The sequence below is a fragment of the Crocuta crocuta genome, unplaced genomic scaffold (assembly GCF_008692635.1).
Source record: "Crocuta crocuta isolate KB4526 unplaced genomic scaffold, BGI_CrCroc_1.0 scaffold162, whole genome shotgun sequence".
NCBI lineage: Eukaryota > Metazoa > Chordata > Mammalia > Carnivora > Hyaenidae > Crocuta > Crocuta crocuta.
In genome coordinates, this window is record NW_027529433.1 from 7588976 (window position 1) to 7607492 (window position 18517).

The 18517-nt window shown below is 35.8% G+C and overlaps 1 protein-coding gene across 2 annotated transcripts in view; it reads left to right on the forward strand.

Moving 5' to 3' along the window:
• The window catches only part of FAM169A (family with sequence similarity 169 member A), a 71358-nt gene that overhangs the window by 36405 nt on the left and 16436 nt on the right, over positions 1 to 18517 (forward strand). Inside the window, exons 6-8 of one of the 2 annotated variants that reach the window (XM_077759936.1) lie at positions 4528 to 4707; positions 16255 to 16383; positions 16895 to 17007. In XM_077759936.1, coding sequence (XP_077616062.1) covers positions 4528 to 4707; positions 16255 to 16383; positions 16895 to 17007 — 422 coding nt within the window. The remainder of the gene's footprint in view (positions 1 to 4527; positions 4708 to 16254; positions 16384 to 16894; positions 17008 to 18517) is intronic. The other variant, XM_077759937.1, reaches the window with a different exon arrangement.

An 18517-nucleotide genomic window follows, 5' to 3' on the forward strand; every position in this document is an offset into this window, starting at 1 on the left:
TTTAAATCCTTACTTTATTGGCTTAAGAACAGAAGATTTACACTTAACAGATTTTTAAGTACAGAGTATAATAATTAACTATAGGAATAATATGGAAGGTCCCTAGAATTTACTAATCTTGCATTAATGAAGCTTAAAACCCATTGACTAGCAATTCCCCATCTCTCTTTGGTGACTACCGTTCTGTTTTCTCTTTTATGAGTTTGACTCTTTTAGATACCTCTTATAGTTGGGTGTCCTACAGTATTTGTACTTCTGTGGCTGGCTTATTTCATTTAGTATGATGTCCTTAAGGTTCATTCCTGTTGTCACATATGACAAAATTTATTATTTATTTAAAAAAATATTTATTTTTGACAAAGAGAAAGCACATGCATGCGTACCAAAAAGAAGGTGTAGAGAGAGAGGGAAACAGAGGATCTGAAGCGGATCAGAGGATCCTGATGAGGGGTCTAACTCATAAACAGCAAGATCATGACCTGAGCTGAAGTCAGACGCTTAACTGACTGAGCCACCCAGGCGCCGCAGTCCTTAGCCCATTTTAAAATATGATTTTGTTTGTCTTTTTATTATTGAATTAATAAGCATTCTTCATATATTTTAGATACAGATAGATCTCTTCTTGGATATATAATACGGAAATTTTTTTCCCTCTATCTAAAAAAGCCTTGTGTAATCCAGGGTGATGAAGATATACTGCTATGTTTTCTTCTAAGAGCTTTGTAGTTATAGCTCTTAAATTTAGGTTGATGATCCTTTTGCATTTAATTTGTGTATAAGGTATGTGGGAGGCCAACATCATTTTTTTTTTTTTTTTTTTTTTTTTTGTGTGCTTTTTTTTTCTTCAGGACTTTTTTATNTGTCATGCAGGACTATTCATTGAAAAGACTGTTCTTTTTCCATAGAGTTGCCTTGGTGTCAAAAGTCATTTGACTATAAATATGAGGCCTTGTTTCTGGACCCTCAGTTCTATTCCATTGATCTCTATATCTGTTCATGTGCCAGTACCATACTGTCTTAATTACTGCAGCTTTGTAAATTTGAAAATGACAGGTGTGAGTTCTCCAACTTTATTTTTCATTAAGATTATTTTCACTTTTTGAGGTCCTTTGCAATTCGTATGAATTTAAGGATCACCTTGTCAATTTTTTTAAAAGTTTGTTTGTTTTTATGAGTTTAGAGAAAGAGCATGAACCAGTGGGGAGGGGCAGAGAGAGAGAAGGAGAGAATCCCAAGCAGGCTCTGTGCTACTCTGTGCTCTGTTTGTGAGATCATGACTTGAACTGAGATCAGGAATCGATGCTTAACCAACTGAGCCACCCAGGTGCCCAAGACCATGCCAATTTCTGCAAGTAAAAAAAAAATTAGCTGAGAATTTTCAATTTTTAGGTCATTTTGGAGAATATATTGACATCTAATAATGTTAAGTCCTCTGATCCAAGAACATGGGTGTCTTTTAATTTATTTAGATGTTTAATTTCTTTTAACAATGCTAATAGTTTATGCACATAAGCTTTGCCCTTTTTTTGTTAAATTTATTCGTAAGAATTTTATTGTTTGTTAATGCTGTGGTAAATGTAATTGTTTTAATTTCATTTACAAATTGTTCATTTCTGGTGTATAGAAATACAATTGAATGTATATTGATCTTGTGTCCTGTAGCCTTGCTGAGCTGCCTTTTATCAGTTTTAATAATTTTTTGTGGATTCCTTAAGATTTTTTTTATATACAAAATCATGTCATCTGAAAATGTAGGTTTACTTGTCTTGTCAGTCTAGGGACCTTTAATTTAGTTTTCTTGCTTAATTAGAACCTCTAGTACAGTGTTGAATAGAAGCAGTGAGAATGAAGTTTTGTTTTATTCTTGATCTTAGGAGAAACCATCCAGTCTTTCATCATTAAGTGTGAGTTTTTCATAAGTCCCTTTATGAGGTTTAGGACATTGAGTATTTTTATCATGAAAGGTCTTGGATTTTGTCAAATGTTTTTTTTTTTCTCTGTTTATTGAACTAATCCTGTGATTTTTGTTATCTTTACATTTATGTGAGCGCTTCCATTCTTGATCTTGGAAAGGCCTCATGTGTTAAAGAAATTAAAGATTAGTGATTGTCAATATTTGGATAAATGGTACAAGCCTTGGGAGTAGGTGAGATTTCCCAGAGGGAATATATGGAAGAAGAAGGTGGCCAAATATTGAACTTTGAGAAATATAAGTATTCAGTCTACCATGTGCAATGCTGAGTTTAATTCCACTTAGTAAATTTAATTTAATGAAAACGTCATCTAAGTTAGCAGGTTGTGGTTTTGCTTTAGTAGATAATTGAGTAGAACCCGTACACAAAGTCCACTTGACCCTTGAACAAGATAGGTTTGAACTGCGTGAGTCCACTATATATGAATTATTGTTTTCCAGTAAAGACAGTATAGTACTGTAAATGTATTTTCTCTTATGACTTTCGTAATAACATTTTCTTTTTCTCTAGCTTCCTGTATTGGAAGAAAGCAGTATGTAATACATGTAACAAACAAAATGGGTGTTAATGAACTGTTTGGTATTAGTAAGGCTTCCAGTCAGCAGTAGGCTATTAGTAGTTAGGTGGATTTTCAGCTGTTCAGGGGATCAGTACCCCTAACTCCCCAGCTGTTCAAGGGTCAGCTGTATAAATATTTAAGTAAAGGAAGAGGATCAGTATGGTTTTTTGCAATGAGTATGTACGTGGTAAATAAATAGAAGAATTTTAACTTCATAGGTACTAGTTTCATAAATTTTAACACGAGGATGCTGGAATTTACCTCTTCTCTACTAGAAGAAATGTTTGTGTGAAACAAAGAAATCAATTTCTGGAAAATTTCCTTCATAAAATTACAATTTTTCTGTAACGGACCTGAAGCATGTACAATAGTAAATGGCCATAAATCCTCAGGCTCCATACTGAGAATTAAAACTAGATAGTGCTTTTACTTCTCATTTCTGCTTTGTCTTTTGAATTACTAGTGCTTATAAGGTAATGTCTCTTTTGATTTCATAATCACTATTATGAAAAAACTAATTTCAAGGTATTATAAGTTGATTATGATCATAGTAGCTTGTTGGTGAGACTACCTGTTAGACTTTTACATGTAATGTATTTATATATTTCAGCTTTATGAGTAAAATTGACAAAAGTGGTACATGTTTAAGGTGTACAACTTGATGATATATGTATACATTGTAAATTACCAAAATCAAGCTAATTAACATATATTGCACATAATTACAGTTTTTCCTTTTTTTTGTGGTGATAACATTTAATTTCTACTTTCTTAGCAAATATCAAGTATGCAGTATTGTTAACTATAGTCATCATTTAAGGCCCTTTAACCCATAGAAGTTTCCTAACCGAATGTTAGCAGTTAAGATCCAAGCATGTGAATTTCCTATTCTAAACTTAAATTACTTGATAGTTTTGGAGACTATTGCAGAAAGTTACTGAAATTCTCCAGTTTAATCATAAATAATTCAAATTATTTGGTTCATCCAAAAAAATAAATCTTGTTATATTGACCAATTCATCAAATGCTGTGATTGGTGAAAATCAATTTGTAAGTTGTTTATTACCTGAAATTTTGTTTCTTCCTTGTACTGCATTATTGAAATTTATCTCAAATCATATGAATAATCTGAGAACAGTAAGTTATTTGAGGCACAAAGAGTAGAATATCGACTGATAAATACGAACTAATTCTAAAAATAGAGATTAGGGTGGGATGCCCCACCCTGATGCCTGTAACTTATATACTGTCTTAAAATGTGTTAAGGTACTAACACATCTAAGTAGAGGGTCAGAACACAAATCAGGGTTCTTAAAAGACAACTCAGTATACCTGTGCAGTAAGAAGAGGCATATTTAGTTACTGTAAACTATTTCTCTATGTTTAAGGTTAAACATAGAGGATATTTTAAAAAATAGACTCAGAGCAAACAGATCGCAAACATAGCCATTTCTAAGACCAAGTTGCCATTTAGTTCTAATCCATAGTCTTTAAAAATCTGGACAACTAATTCACTTCTTTGCCATCACGAAGTAGTAAAATGAGACTGTACTCAGTAGAGAAAAAGGGATAAGGTGGATGTTCAGGGACCATAGTTGGAATGAGATACTTCGTGTATTATAAACTGTATACAGTCATCAAATACCCTTTCAGTTCTATAAGTTAATAGTTGATGAGTTTTAAAGTTGTGCAAGTCTACAGAGACGCATGTTCTAGTATATAGTTCATAACATGGGAATAGTTACTTGTATTAGGTGATACTGTTGGCAAACATAAAATACATAGCTCTTATCATTATTACATGTATACTTTGTGATGTGTAATAGCAGTTGGGAAGCATTTTATGTTATGAAATTGATACATTTATTTGACATTCTTCTTGAAGTAGGAAAAAACTAACCATTTCTAGTTAAAGAACTCATGTTCTTTAAACATGTATACATGTTTGGCCTTTTAATGTGAAAAATTGTTGGGTTTCTGTTCTTATGACTACAGGAAGTGTATGTGCCTCATTTCTTACCCAAAGCTACCAACTGCCAGTCCTTGATACAATGTTTGTAAGAAAGAAATACCGAGGCAAAGATTTTGGGCTTCATATGCTGGAGGACTTTGTTGATTCCTTTACAGAAGATGCACTTGGCTTGCGGTATCCACTCTCCTCTCTAATGTACACAGGTAAATTAAGTTAAACAATGTTAAACTGTCTCAGTGCCACTTGTGAGTTATTTCTGCAGAATATTGTAAATGTGCATATGTCAGTATTAAATACATTGGGATTCTTTGGCTCCCTAGGGCTTCATATTGCAAATGTGTCCTTGTCTCATGTAATGGTTTGCTTAAAAATTTTAAGGTCATCCATGGTGTGGCATAAATCAGTGCTTCAATCTTTTTTATGGATGAATAATGTTTCATTGCATGGAAATGCCACATTTTGTTTATCCGTCATCAGTTGATGGCCCTTTGGGTTGTTTCCATGTTTTAGCTGTTACAAATGATGCCATGATGATGATAAACTGAATACCAAATGAAATATAGGTGCAGGTCTATTTTAGCCTAAAGTCTTAGTGGGCTTTAGTTCTACCTATCCTTCCATTTAGGCAGAGATTGCCTGATAATATTTTGTTGATGTCATTTGTATAATTTTGTGATTAAGACTCTTTGAAATGTGAAAATAAAGGAATATACTGAAGATAGAAAATTTCGGACTAATGGCATCTCCATTTTCTGTTTCTTCCTCTTCCTGTCTGTCTTGTACCATGCTTATTGTATTTGAAGAAATTGGATTTCCATTTGGTTTTCTCTTTCAGTGTAATTAATAGTTCCTTGATGCTGCTTTATGTCCAGTATTTTTGATGACCTTCACTTGTTTCCATGAATATTTTTAATGATATAGGAAAAACTATATGTTTTACATTATAAGCTTTAGAAAGATAATTTTAATTCTGCATATAGTTAATGAGTGCCAAGCATGGATGGGCAGGCTAGAATAGATGATTAGCTTACTATGAGGAGCTGATTTACACAGTACTATATATAGCATGTACTGATACCTAAAGACATGGAATACATAAAGTCTCGTGAATCTTTTATTCATTTGAAGTTTATTCTGGGTACCATATGAGGTACAAATCCAAGTTTATTTCACTTGACAGGTACATGGTGACTCTAGTATTTTGAATAATATTTTTTTCCCCACTGTTTTGCATTTGTATTAGGTTAGCAAAGAATGGTCCACTGACCTGCTAATTTATTTTATAAATAAAGTTTTATTGGAACACAGCCATGTTCTTTCATTTACATGTATCTATGACTTCTTTTGAATTAAAACATCAGAATTGGTTAGTTATGACAGTGCCCATATTGCCTGTAAGCTTAAAATATTTATTATCTGTCTCTTATTTAAGAAAGAGTTGGCTAATTCTTAATCTGTATCATAAAAGATAGTGTAGATTTCTTACCTGCTTATTCATTTCTGTTAATCTTTTAAGTTCCAGGACCTTACTGTTTTATTTATTTTAGCTTTTGAACATCTAAGAGGACTAGTCCTCCCAATTTAACATGTCTGACTTTGCTTATTTGTTTTCCTGTGTGGACTTGAGAATCTATTTACTAGATTAAAAACAGAGTTCTGTTGTTTTATTTTATTGGGATTACTTTTAAATTTACAGATTAACCCCTAAAGACTCCACCAAAAAACTTAGAATTGATAGAGGTGCCTTGCTGGCTCAGTCAGTGGAGCTTGTGTCTTTTGATCTTGGGAGTTCTAAGTTTGAGCCCCAACATAGACGTAGAGATTACTTAAAAGTAAAATCTTTAAAAAAAAACGATTAGAACTGATAAATGAATTCAGTAAAGTTGCAAGATACAAAATCAATGCAGAAATCTGTTGCAATTCTATACACTAATAAGGAAACAGCAGAAAGAGAAATGAAGAAAATAATCTCATTTACAATGGCACCAAAAATAATAAAATATCTAGGAATAAACCTCACCAAGGAAGTGGAATATCTGTACTCCTCAAACATTGATGAAAGAAATGGAATATCTGTGCTCTGAAAACCAAATAAGTGGAATATCTATACTTACCAAACATTGATGAGAGAAATTGAAGGCAACACAAAGAAATGGAAAGACATTCCATGCTCATGAATAGGAAGAAGAAATATTATTAAAATGTCCATACTACCTAAAGCAGCCTACAGATTTAAATGCAATTCCTATCAAAATACCAACAGCATTTTTCACAGGACTAAAACAAGCATTTGTAAAATTTGTCTGGAACCATGAAAGTTGTCAAGTCGCCAAAGCAACCTTGAAAAAGATAAGCAAAGCTGGAGGTATCACAGTCCCAGATATCAAGTGTACTATAAAGCTATAGTAATCAATACAGTATGATACTAGCACAAAAATAGACATGTGGATCAATAGAACAGAATAGAAAGCCCAGAAATAAACACATAATTATATGGTCAGTTAATCTTTGACAAAGGGGGCAAGAATGTTCAATGGGAAAAAAAAAACTGTCTCTTCAACAAATGGTGTTAGGAAAACTACAGCATCATGCAAAAGAATGAAACTGGCCCACTTTTGTACACCATACTCTCAGAATGGACCAAGGACCTAAATGTGAGAACTGAAACCATAAATATCCTAGAAGAAAGCACAGGCAATAATTTCTCAGATGTTGATCTTAACAACATCCTTTAAGATAGGTCTCTTGAGGCAAGGGAAACAAGAGCAAAAGTAAACTTTTGGGGCTACATCAAAATAAGTTGCTGCACAGCAAAGGAAGTAAGACAGCAAAACTATAAGACAGCCTGTGAAATGGGAGAAGATACTTCCAAATGACATATTTGATGAAGGGTTATAATATCTAAAGTATATTTAAATAACTGATACAACTCAACACGAAAAAAACAAATAATCCAATTTAAAATGGGCAGAAGGCATGACCAGACAATTCTCCAAAGATGTCTGATGTCCAGGTAGACGACAGACACATAAAAAGATGCCCAACATCACTCATCATTAGGGAAATGCAAATCAAAACTGCGGTGAGGTATCCCCTCATACCTGTCAGAATGGCTAAAATCAGGAAACTACAAATGTTGACAAGGGTGTGGAGAGAGGGGAACAGTCTTGCACTGTTGGAGGGAATGCAAACTGGTGCAGCCACTGTGGGAACAGTATGGAGTTTCCTCAAAAAATTAAAAGTAGAACTACCTTATGATTTGGTAATCACACTACTGGGCATTTACCTAGAGGGTATGAAAACACTAATTGGAAGCAGTATATGCACCCCTATGTTTATTGCAGCATTATTTACAATAGCCAAACTGTGGAAGCTTCCCAAGTGTCCATCGATAGGCGAAAGGATAAGGAAGATGTGGCATGCATATATGTGTGTGTGTGTGTATTTATGTACACACACAATGCAATATTATTCAGCCATCAAAAGAATGAAATCTTGCCATTTTTAACAACATGGTTGGATCAAGAAAGTATAATGCTAAATGAAGTCATTCAGTCCGAGGAAGACAAATACCATATGATTTCATTCATATATGAAATTTAAGAAAACAGATGACCAAAGGGGAAAAAGGAAACAAAAAATCAGACTCTTGAACTACAAAAAACAAACAGATGGTTACCAGAGGGGAGGTGGGAGGGGGTTGGGTGAGATAGGTGATGGAGGTTAAGACTACACTTGATGAGTCCTTGAGTAATACATGTAACTGGTGTGCACCTGAAACTGGTTTAACACTGTATGTTGACCCTGGAATTAAATTTTTTTTAAATGTAAAAAAAAAAAAAGGCAAACCTTATATGTTAGCTTATGGAGAATCGACTTTGTTGTTTTTTTCTATCCAACAGTATTGCACTTCTATAATATGTATAACTAGAGGATTTTGTTCAAACCAGTTACCACATATACATTCTCCATACAGCTCTTAGAACTAACATAGGTAAAAATGCATATGTTTAGGAATTTTATCTTTTTTGTTGCTGTTATAAATGCTGTTTATATTTTTTACTGGTCGTTATAAATATGAAAAATATTGCTTTGTATTAGTTTTGTACCCAGCCACATCAATAAATTTGTAATAACTCTAGAGTTAATTATCTTGAGTTTTCTAGAATCTGCCTCTTCGTTAGTGCCCAGACTGAAAGCCTTCTCTGATCTCTGCCCAACAAAAATGTATCTTTCCTCCTCTAAATCTTGTGATGCTTTACATGTAGTGTTCTTATGCTTCTTAAGTACCTTCTACCTTATATTCTATTTCTTTTAAGTTTTCATTTTAGTAACAGTTTAGGTTCTGAGTTTGTTGTGCATCAATTCTGTGGTTATGTGTTTTTTAACAGCACTCGGTTTAGTGTTTTGCATGGAATGAATGTGCTGAGTAAGTGGCTGTGAAAAGATTCTATGAGGCAAAGACGGTTAAAATGGTTTGGGGATATTTAGCATTGGGGACTATCTGTGGGGAAGTGTAGGGTCCATATTATAAAGCTTATGCTTTAAAAGAATTTTATTGCAAGGCTGAATGAATTAGTGCTGTATATAGAATGTTAGTAAGAGGATGAAGTCTTCAAAACTTGTTAAGGAATAGCTAATGCTGCTTATTTGATAATGTTCTTTATTGTGGGCACACATACCTTCTCTATCACTTAGCTGAATGACGTTAGTATGAGAGTTTTCTTTCTGACTCTGGATACAAAAATCTGAATTGGGGGTCGCCTGGGTGGCTCAGTCAGTTGAGCGTCCGACTTCGGCTCAGGTCATGATTTCGCGGTTCGTGGGTTCGAGTCCCGCATCAAGGTTCTATGCTAACAGCTCAGAGCCTGGAGCCTGTTTCAGATTCTGTGTCTCCCTCTCTCTCTACCCCACCCCCACTTGTGCTCTATTTCTGTCTGTCTCAAAAATGAATAAACTATTAAAACATTTTTTTAAAAATCTGAATTGGGACCTTCAACTCTGGTCACCTTTGTAAAGTACCTTTTTGGACCTCATACTTACTATGTAAAGGCATTCTCTACTATTCTTGTCATTTAAATTCAGACAGATGACTCAGTGTGGCCTATTGTGCTAGTTTCCCCAGGCTACATCTTTCTAATAGATATAGAAACTAAAAGTAGAAAATGTGAGAAACATTTTCAAATGTCCAGGAAAAAAAAAAGAGAGAATAGTATCTTAGTGTCAATGTATTCATTATCCACATTAATACTTGTTAAGGTTTTGCTGTATTGTTTTTATTAACTTTTATGGGAGAACTAACTATAACCTTGTAGATACAGTTGATGTTCTCTTTGGACCCCTCTGTAATCCCATTCCCCTTTTTCCTTTTCTCTCCAGTGATAATAATGTTCCTGAAGTTGGTATATATCCTTCCTTTCCTCAGTTTCATCCTTAGATCTGTGTCCATAAACACTAGAAGGCATTATTCAGTTAGCTGTTTTATTTTATTCTTTACTTTTGAGAGAGAGGGCTGTCAAGGGCTTTCAAGTGAGTGAGGATGTAGAGAGTGAGGGAGAGAGAGAGGATGCCACAAGGGCCAGAGAGAAGAGAGAAAGAGGGAAGAGAGAGAGAGAGAGAGGGAGGAGAGAGAGAGAAGAAGAAGCAGGGCTCGAACTCATGAACTCTGGGATCATGTCCTGAGCCCAAGTCGAATGCTTAACCAGCTGAGCCACCCAGGTGCCCCTAGCTTTTTTTATTTTAAAAATTTTTAAGTTTTTTTGGCTAAAATGTATATAACATAATATTTGTTATTTGCACTACTTGTGTATATACAATTCAGTGGCATTAGCCGCATTCACTCTCGGTCTCTGAATTTGTCTATTCTAAGTTACCTCATAGAAGTGGAATCATACAGTATATATTCTGTCTTATTTCCCTTAACATAGCATTTAAAGACTATCCATGTTGTAGCATATGTCAAAATTTCATTCCCTTTTATGGCGGAGTATATTTATGTTGTGTGAATATGTCACATTTCATTTATTCATCCATTCATCTTTTGATGGACACTTGGGATTGTTTTACTTTTTGGTGCTATGAATAATGCTGTCCATAGACTTTCATGTACAGATAGGTATGTGTTTGAGTCCCTGGGTATGTAGCTGAGAGTGGAATTGTTGGGTTATATGGTAATTCTGTGTTTAACTTTTTGAGGAGTTGCCAAATTATTTCTCACAGAGGCTGCATCATTTTGTTTAATATGTTTTTTTAGGTTTATTTATTTTTTTTTCTTTTTTTTTAATGTTTTATTTATTTCTAGGAGAGAGAGAGACAGCGTGAGCAGGGGAGGGTCAGAGAGAGAGGGAGTCACAGACTGAAACAGGCTTCAGGCTCTGAGCTGGCAGTCAGCACAGAGCCCGACGCGGGGCTCGAACCCACGAACCGCGAGATCATGACCTAAGCGAAAGTCGGACGCTTAACCGACTAAGCCACCCAGGCGCCCCTAGGTTTATTTATTCTTAGAGAGAGAGCGTGAGCAGGGGAGGGTCAGAAAAAGAGAGGGAGACACAGAGTTGGAAGCAGGCATCAGGCTCTGAGCTGTTAGCACAGAGCCCGATGTGGGGCTAAAACTCAAGAATTGTTGACATCATGACCTGAACCGGAGTCAGAGCCACTCTGGTGCTCCAATATGTTTTTAAGCTTCATATAAATGACATCATTTTGAACCTATACTAACTTGATTTTTTACTGATCTTTTTTATACATTTATTAATGTTGGACTGTATAGCTGTAGTTTGTTTTAGTTGGTGCATAATGCTTTATTGTATTATGTATAATTTATTGTGTAAGATACATACTATCTTATTTATGTATCCCTTAGTGACGGGCACTCCTCCTCCCCTACCCCCCCCCCATTTAAAAACAGTCCCGTAGTGAGTATTATAAATGTCTTCTTGTGCAGGTGTGTAAGTGTTTAGGATATATATCCAGAAGTAGAGTTGGAGCATAAAGTACATCTTTCCAGCTTTACTAACTATTGCAACATTATTCTCACACCAGCAGAGTGTTGGAGTTTCCATTTTCCTTATTCTTTGGATGCTTGTTACTATCTGATGGGTGTGAAAATAGTATCTTAACTGTTTCTTTTATTTTAGTGTTGTTGTTTTTTTATATCTCCGAGAGAGAGACAGCGTGAGCAGGGGAGGGTCAGAGAGAAAGGGAGATACAGAATCTGAAGCAGGCTTCAGGCTCTGAGCTAGATGTCAGCACAGAGCCCGACGCGGGGCTTGAACCCACGAACCATGAGATCATGACCTGAGCTGAAGTTGGACACAACCCACTGAGCCACCCAGGTGCCCCATATCTTACTGTTTCATCTTGCGTTTCCTTGGCAGCTATTGAGGTTTATCTCCGTTTGTTAAGTGATCTTTCAGTTTGCATTATGTGTGAATATCCTTTTCATAGCCTCTACCAATTTCTCCCGGGGATCATTTTGTCTTTCTAATTCAATTCTAGAATTTTTTAATATGCTTAGAATGCTAACCCTTTGTTTTATTCTGAAAATCTCCTAATCTTTGTCTTTATAGTATCTTTTTAATATAAAACTATAATGTCCAGTACAGCCATCACTAATATAAATAAAATGTAATTTCAGTTTAGTTAAAATTAAATGAGATTATACATTCAGTTCATCAGTAACCTCATGGGACTAGTAGTGGCTGTTGTATTGGACTGTGATGACATAAGATGCTTCCATTATTGTAGGACTGTTGCTTTGTCCCTGATAGAAAGTTTTGAACTTTATCATAATATTTCATTATGGATTGTGATTGTTTTTCATCTTTCATCAGAAATCGTTCAGCAGTGTAATGTCCCAGAGGACATTTTTTTTTTTAAAGGTTTTGTTTAAGTAATCTCTACACCCAATGTGGGGCTCAAACTGGTGACCCTAAGATCAAGAGTCACATCCTCTTCTGACTGACCCAGCCAGGTCTTCTTTTAAACATTTTGTTTTTCTTAATAGGTCTTAGAACCCATCTAGAATTTAATGATATGAATGGTGTTGATGTGAGGTCAAGATCTGACTTTATTTTCTTCTGTATGGATTTTTGTTCTAGCTTTACTCTTTTGATAGCTTGTCTGTTCCCCCCGAGATGTAATGCCTTTTCTGTCATTTGCCAAGTTTTTAGAGTCTGTGTGGCTTTTCCTGGTGGGTGTTTCCCCCTAGTGTTTTAATTTTTTCCCTCTCCTTTTCTTCCATATCCTTTCTTCTTTCTTTTTTTTTTCCATATCCTTTCTTAACCCTTTGTTCTTTCATTTTGAATTTGGCATCAAGTTTTGACAAGATTTCCTAAAAAATAAACTTGTTGGGAAGTTTTAAAAAATTGCTTGGAATTTATTGAATAATTGGTGATTTTATACTATTGAGTCTTATAATCCTTTGGTTTTCATTTTATACCCCCTAGTAACATTTAGTAATTTTTCTCTTTTTTGGGGGTGGTGGTGAGACATTGTTTTCTCATTTTTTCTATTTCTGCTGCTTTATTTGTATTTTTAAATTTTATTTAATCCAAGTTAGTTAGCATATAGTGTAATAATGGTTTCAGGAGTAAAATTTAGTGCTTCATCCCTTACACGTATAATACCTAGTGCTCATTCCAACGAGTGCCGTCCTTCATGCCCATCCCCCGTTTATCCAGTCCCCCCACCAGTTCCCCTCCACCAACCCTCAGTTTGTTCTCTGTATTCAAGAGTCTCTTAGGGTTTGTCTCCCTGTCTGTTTTTATATTAATTTTGCTTCCCTTCCCCATGTTCATCTGATATCATATGATATTTATCTTGCACTGACCAACTGATTTTACTTAGCATAATATACTCTAGTTCTGTCTGTTTTGTTGCAAATGGTAAGATTTCATTATTTTCATTGCCAAGTATTGTGTGCGTGTGTGAGTGTGTGTGTGTACACACATGCACGCATGCGTGTGTATACCTTCTTTAACCTTTCATCAGCCAATGGATGTTTGCGCTCTTTTCCATCATTGGGCTATTGTTGATAGTGCTGCTATAAACATTGGGGTGCATTTGAAAGGTGCATGTGCCCCTTGAAATCAGTGTTTTTGTATCCTTGGCTGAAAACCTAGTAGTGCACTTGCTGGGTCTTAGGGTAGTTTTATTTTTAATATTTTGAAGAACCCCCATACTGTTTTCCAGAGCAGCTGCACCAGTTTGCATTCCCACCAGCAGTGCAACAGGGTTTCCCTTTCTCCACATCCTCACCAACATTCTTTTTTCCTGAGTTGTTAATTTTAACAGTTTTGACAAGTGTGAGGTGGTATCTCATTGTGGTTTTGATATGTAATTCCCTGACGACGAGAGATGTTGAACATTTTTTCATGGGTCTGTTGGCCATCTGAATGTCTTATTTGGAGAAGTGCTTGTTGATGTCTTTTGCCCATTTTGTCACTGGATTATTTGTTTTCTGGGTGTTGAGTGTCATACATTCTCTATAGATTGTGGATACTAGCCTTCTATCTGATATGTCATTTGCAAATATCTTCTCCCATTCTGTAGGCTGCCTTTTATTTCTCTTGATTGTTTCCTTGACTGTGCAGAAGCTTTTTATCTTGATGAGGTCCCAATAGTTCATTTTTGCTTTTGTTTCCCTTGCTTCTGGAGACATGTCTAGTTAAGAAGTTTCTGTGGATGAATGACAGAGGAGAGATCACAACCAACACTGCAGAAAAACAAACAATAATAGAATATTATAAGCAATTATATGCCAACAGTTCGGGCAATCTGGAAGAAATGGACAAATTCCTAGAAGCTCACAAACTACCAAAACCAAAACAGGAAGAAGTAGAAAATTTGAACAGACCCTTGAGCAGGAAAGACATTGAATTAGTAATCAAAAATCTCCCAACAAACGAGAGTCCAGAGCCGGATGGTTTCTCAGGGTAGTTCTACCAAACTTTCAAAGAAGAGTTAGTACCTATTCTTTTGAAGCTGTTCCAGAAAATAGAAATGGATGGAAAACTTCCAAACTCATTCTGTGAGGCCAGCATTATCTTGATTCCAAACTCAATGACCTCACTAAAAAGGAGAATTACAGGGGCGCCTGGGTGGCTTAGTCGGTTAAGTGTCCGACTTTCACTTAGGTCATGATCTCATGGTTCGTGGGTTTCAGCCCCGTGTCAGGCTCTGTGCTGACTGCCAGTTCAGAGCCTGGAGCCTGTTTCAGAGTCTGTCTCCCTCTCTTTCTGACCCTCCCCTGCTCACTCTGTCTCTCCTAGAAATGAATAAAACATTAAAAAAAATAAATAAAAAGGAGAATTACAGACCAGTTTCCCTGATGAACATTGATGCACAAATTCTCAACAAGATACTAGCAAATCAAATCCAACATTACATTAAAAGAATAAAGAATTAAAAGAATAATTCACAATGCAGTGGAATTCATTCTTGGGCTGAAGGGCTGGTTCAATATCTGCACATCAACCAGTGTGATACATCACATTAATAAAAGAAATGAGAAGTATCAGATGATCCTCTCCATAGAAAGTTGCAGAATATAAAATCAGTGTACAGAAGTCAGTTGCATTTTTATACACCAGTAATAAGGCAGCAGAAAGAGAAATCAGGGAATCCATCCTAATTACAGTGGCACCAAAGATGATAAGATATCTAGGAATAAACCTAACCAAAGAGGTAAAAGGTTTTTATGCTGAAAACTATAGAAAGCTCACAAAAGAAATAGAAGAAGACCCAAAGAAATGGAAAAACATTCCGTGCTCATGGATTGGATCATTAAAGTGTCTGTTCTACCCAAAACAATCTACTCATTCAGTGCAATTCCTATCAAAATAATACCAGCATTCTTCACAGAGCTAGAACAAACAATTCTAAAACCATATAAGATCCCAAAGAGCCAAAGTAATGTTGAAAAAGAATACTAAAGGTAGAGGCATCATAATTCTGGACTTCAAGCTGTATTACAAAGCTGTAGTCATCAAGACAGTATGGTACTGCCACAAAAACAGACACATAGATCAGTGGAAGAGAATAGAGAACCCAGAAATGAACCCACAAACATATGGCCAACTAATCTTTGACAAAGCAGGAAGGAATATCCAATGGGTGGGGCGCCTGGGTGGCTCAGTTGGTTAAGCGTCCGACTTCAGCTCAGGTCATGGTCTCGTAGTTTGTAGGTTCGAGCCCCGCGTCGGGCTCTGTGCTGACAGCTAGCTCAGAGCCTGGAGCCTGCTTTGGATTCTGTGTCTCCCTCTCTCTCTGACCCTCCTCTGCTCATGCGGTCTCTCTCTCTCTCAGAAATAAATAAAACATTTTAAAAAATAATAAAAGGAATATCCGACGGGAAAAAAGATAGTTTCTTTAGCAAATGGTGTTGGGAAAAGTGATTAGTGACATACAGAAGAATGAACTTGGACCACTTTCTCACACCATACACAAAAATAAACTCAAAGTGAACGAAAGACCTAAATGTAAGATAGGAAACCATCCAAATACTAGAGGAGAAAACAGGCACCAACCTCTTTGACCTTGGCTGTAGCAACTTCTTATTAGAAGTGCATGTTTTGCCAGTATTTTTATTTTTTGATGATGTAAAAATTTTCGTAAATGAGACTGCTGTGTGATTTTCTTAAGTTACCTTGGTGTTTTTAAGTGAGTTCAGCAGCTTCCTTTCTCTTCTTTCTGTTTTCCAAAACAATTGATATCTGGGATTTCTAGAAAATTCTAAATGTATTTTTCAGCTTGCAAGCAGTACTTTGAAAAATATCCAGGAGATCATGAACTCCTTTGGGAAGTTGAAGGTGTTGGACACTGGTACCAGCGAATACCAGTCACGAGAGCATTACAAAGAGAAACACTTAAAATGACAGGTAAGCATTACAGGTTTTCAGTTTGAACATATGTCCAGCTTAAAAATCAGTGGTTATTGGTGGTTGTGTCTTGGCAGTCCAGAGTTCTGGTGTATTGTAATGCCACCTCTTTAGTAACAGACCCTCTTTCTAAAGTTTGAATTTGTGTTACGTATTTACATTTGAGTTACTAATAATTAGAGACCTAAAATAATAGCTCATAAGAATCTAACATTCTTGTAGCAATTGGTGGGTAAGAAGTAAACACAGATACCAAATCAGCATAGAATAGGCATCAAGAGATCAAAGGGTAGTTCCCAATGGCATGCATCTCTCCTCATAGTCACTAAATACAGATAACTAATACTTTTGTAATTGCAAGATTTCATTATAAGTTACTGACGAAGATGTTCCACACCTAGCCTTCTGTTGGGGATGCTATTCAGGACTTTTGTGAAAATCAGGACAAACAATGTTACATTAAAACCAAATACTGATCGGGTTACAATTTTAAAAATTCTTCTATACACAGCAGTTTCTCAAAATGAAGCTAAAAGACCTATGCCTGGAGAATATGGTCTTGCATCTGTTCCAGAATATGAAGCAGAAACTGAAGACAATCAGTCTAGTGAGATGCAGCTAACTGTAGGTACACTGTATGTTCATTGTAGGAAATGATTTTTCTGTGTCTTTAAACTAGATTCAGCTGATATTTAATTGTGTAAATGTTACAGTTCATTGACCAAACTTAACGTAATTTTTACTAGTTTTCTTGCTTTTTCCTGGTAATTGGTTACTAAGGACTTCATTTTCCTTGAAAAATAATTTGGAATACACACACAATAATACAAAAGAAAATAAAAACCTGTAATTCTACTACCCTAGATACAGCAACTGTGAAGAATTTTGTATTTGTATTACATATGTGTTATAAAACATGTATCTTTTGATTTCTGTTGTGCTGCTTCTGTTTTCTCCATTAACATAGTATTGCAAGCATTTCCCATGGCATTATTATTTAAAACATGATTATTAAGTAGCATACTATTCTATTATATAGAAATATTATTTCTTTAATGTATTATACTTACGTGTTTTACATACATAAGTATCCCAGCAGTGAATACATTTATACATGCATCTTCTTTGCCTATGTAATGCTTCCCTTGTACAGATAAATTTTAGAAGTGATACTAGTAGTAGATCACAGGTTATGAAGTTACTATGTGAAGTTTGAGGCTTTGTGGAATGTAGTGCACTTTGCAAATACTAGGTAACCTTTCAGGGACACGTGCTTTAGGGAATTATTTGTTCCCGATATTCCTGCCTTAATTAGCATGAGTGTTGACTGAACATTTTTGAAACTTTTTTTGTTGTTGTTTATATACTTATTTTGAGAGAGGGAGAGGGAGAGAGACAAAGACAGAGAGAGAGAGAGAGAATGAGAGAATGTGCGAGCAGGTAGGGGCAGAGAGGGAGAGAATCCCAAACAGGCTTCATGCTGTCGGCACAGAGCCCGACATGGGGCTCAGTCTCACAAACCATGAGATTATGAGCTGAACCAAGATCAAGAGTTGGATGCTCAACTGACTGAACCCCCTAGGTGCCCCGAAACATTTTTTTTTTTTTTAAATGTTTTATTTATTTCTAGGAGAGAGAGGGAGAGACGGCATGAGCAGGAGAGGGTCAGAGAGAGAGGGAGTCACAGACTGAAACAGGCTCCGGGCTCTGAGCTGGCAGTCAGCACAGAGCCCGACGCGGGGCTCGAACCCACGAACCGCGAGATCATGACCTAAGCGAAAGTTGGACGCTTAACCGACTAAGCCACCCAGGCGCCCCAACCCCGAAACATTTTTAAGGATAACGTAAATAATATAATCACATATAAGGAGTTTTAGGTTTTTCTACATTTGGAACTTCAGACTTCATGGTATTGTAGTCCAGATTCCTCAGATAAACTCAAATTTATGTAGTATTGTTCAGACATAAAACCAGTGAATATAGAAAAAATGTCTTCCTATACATGTAGTGAGAGTAATGATGTACTTTAATAATAAGCCAAATACTTTTAAATGGGTTATGTAAATGAGAATACACATTAAACCATATCATAAAGTTGCAGCATAAGTAGGATTTTCTTTCATTTTAGAAATTC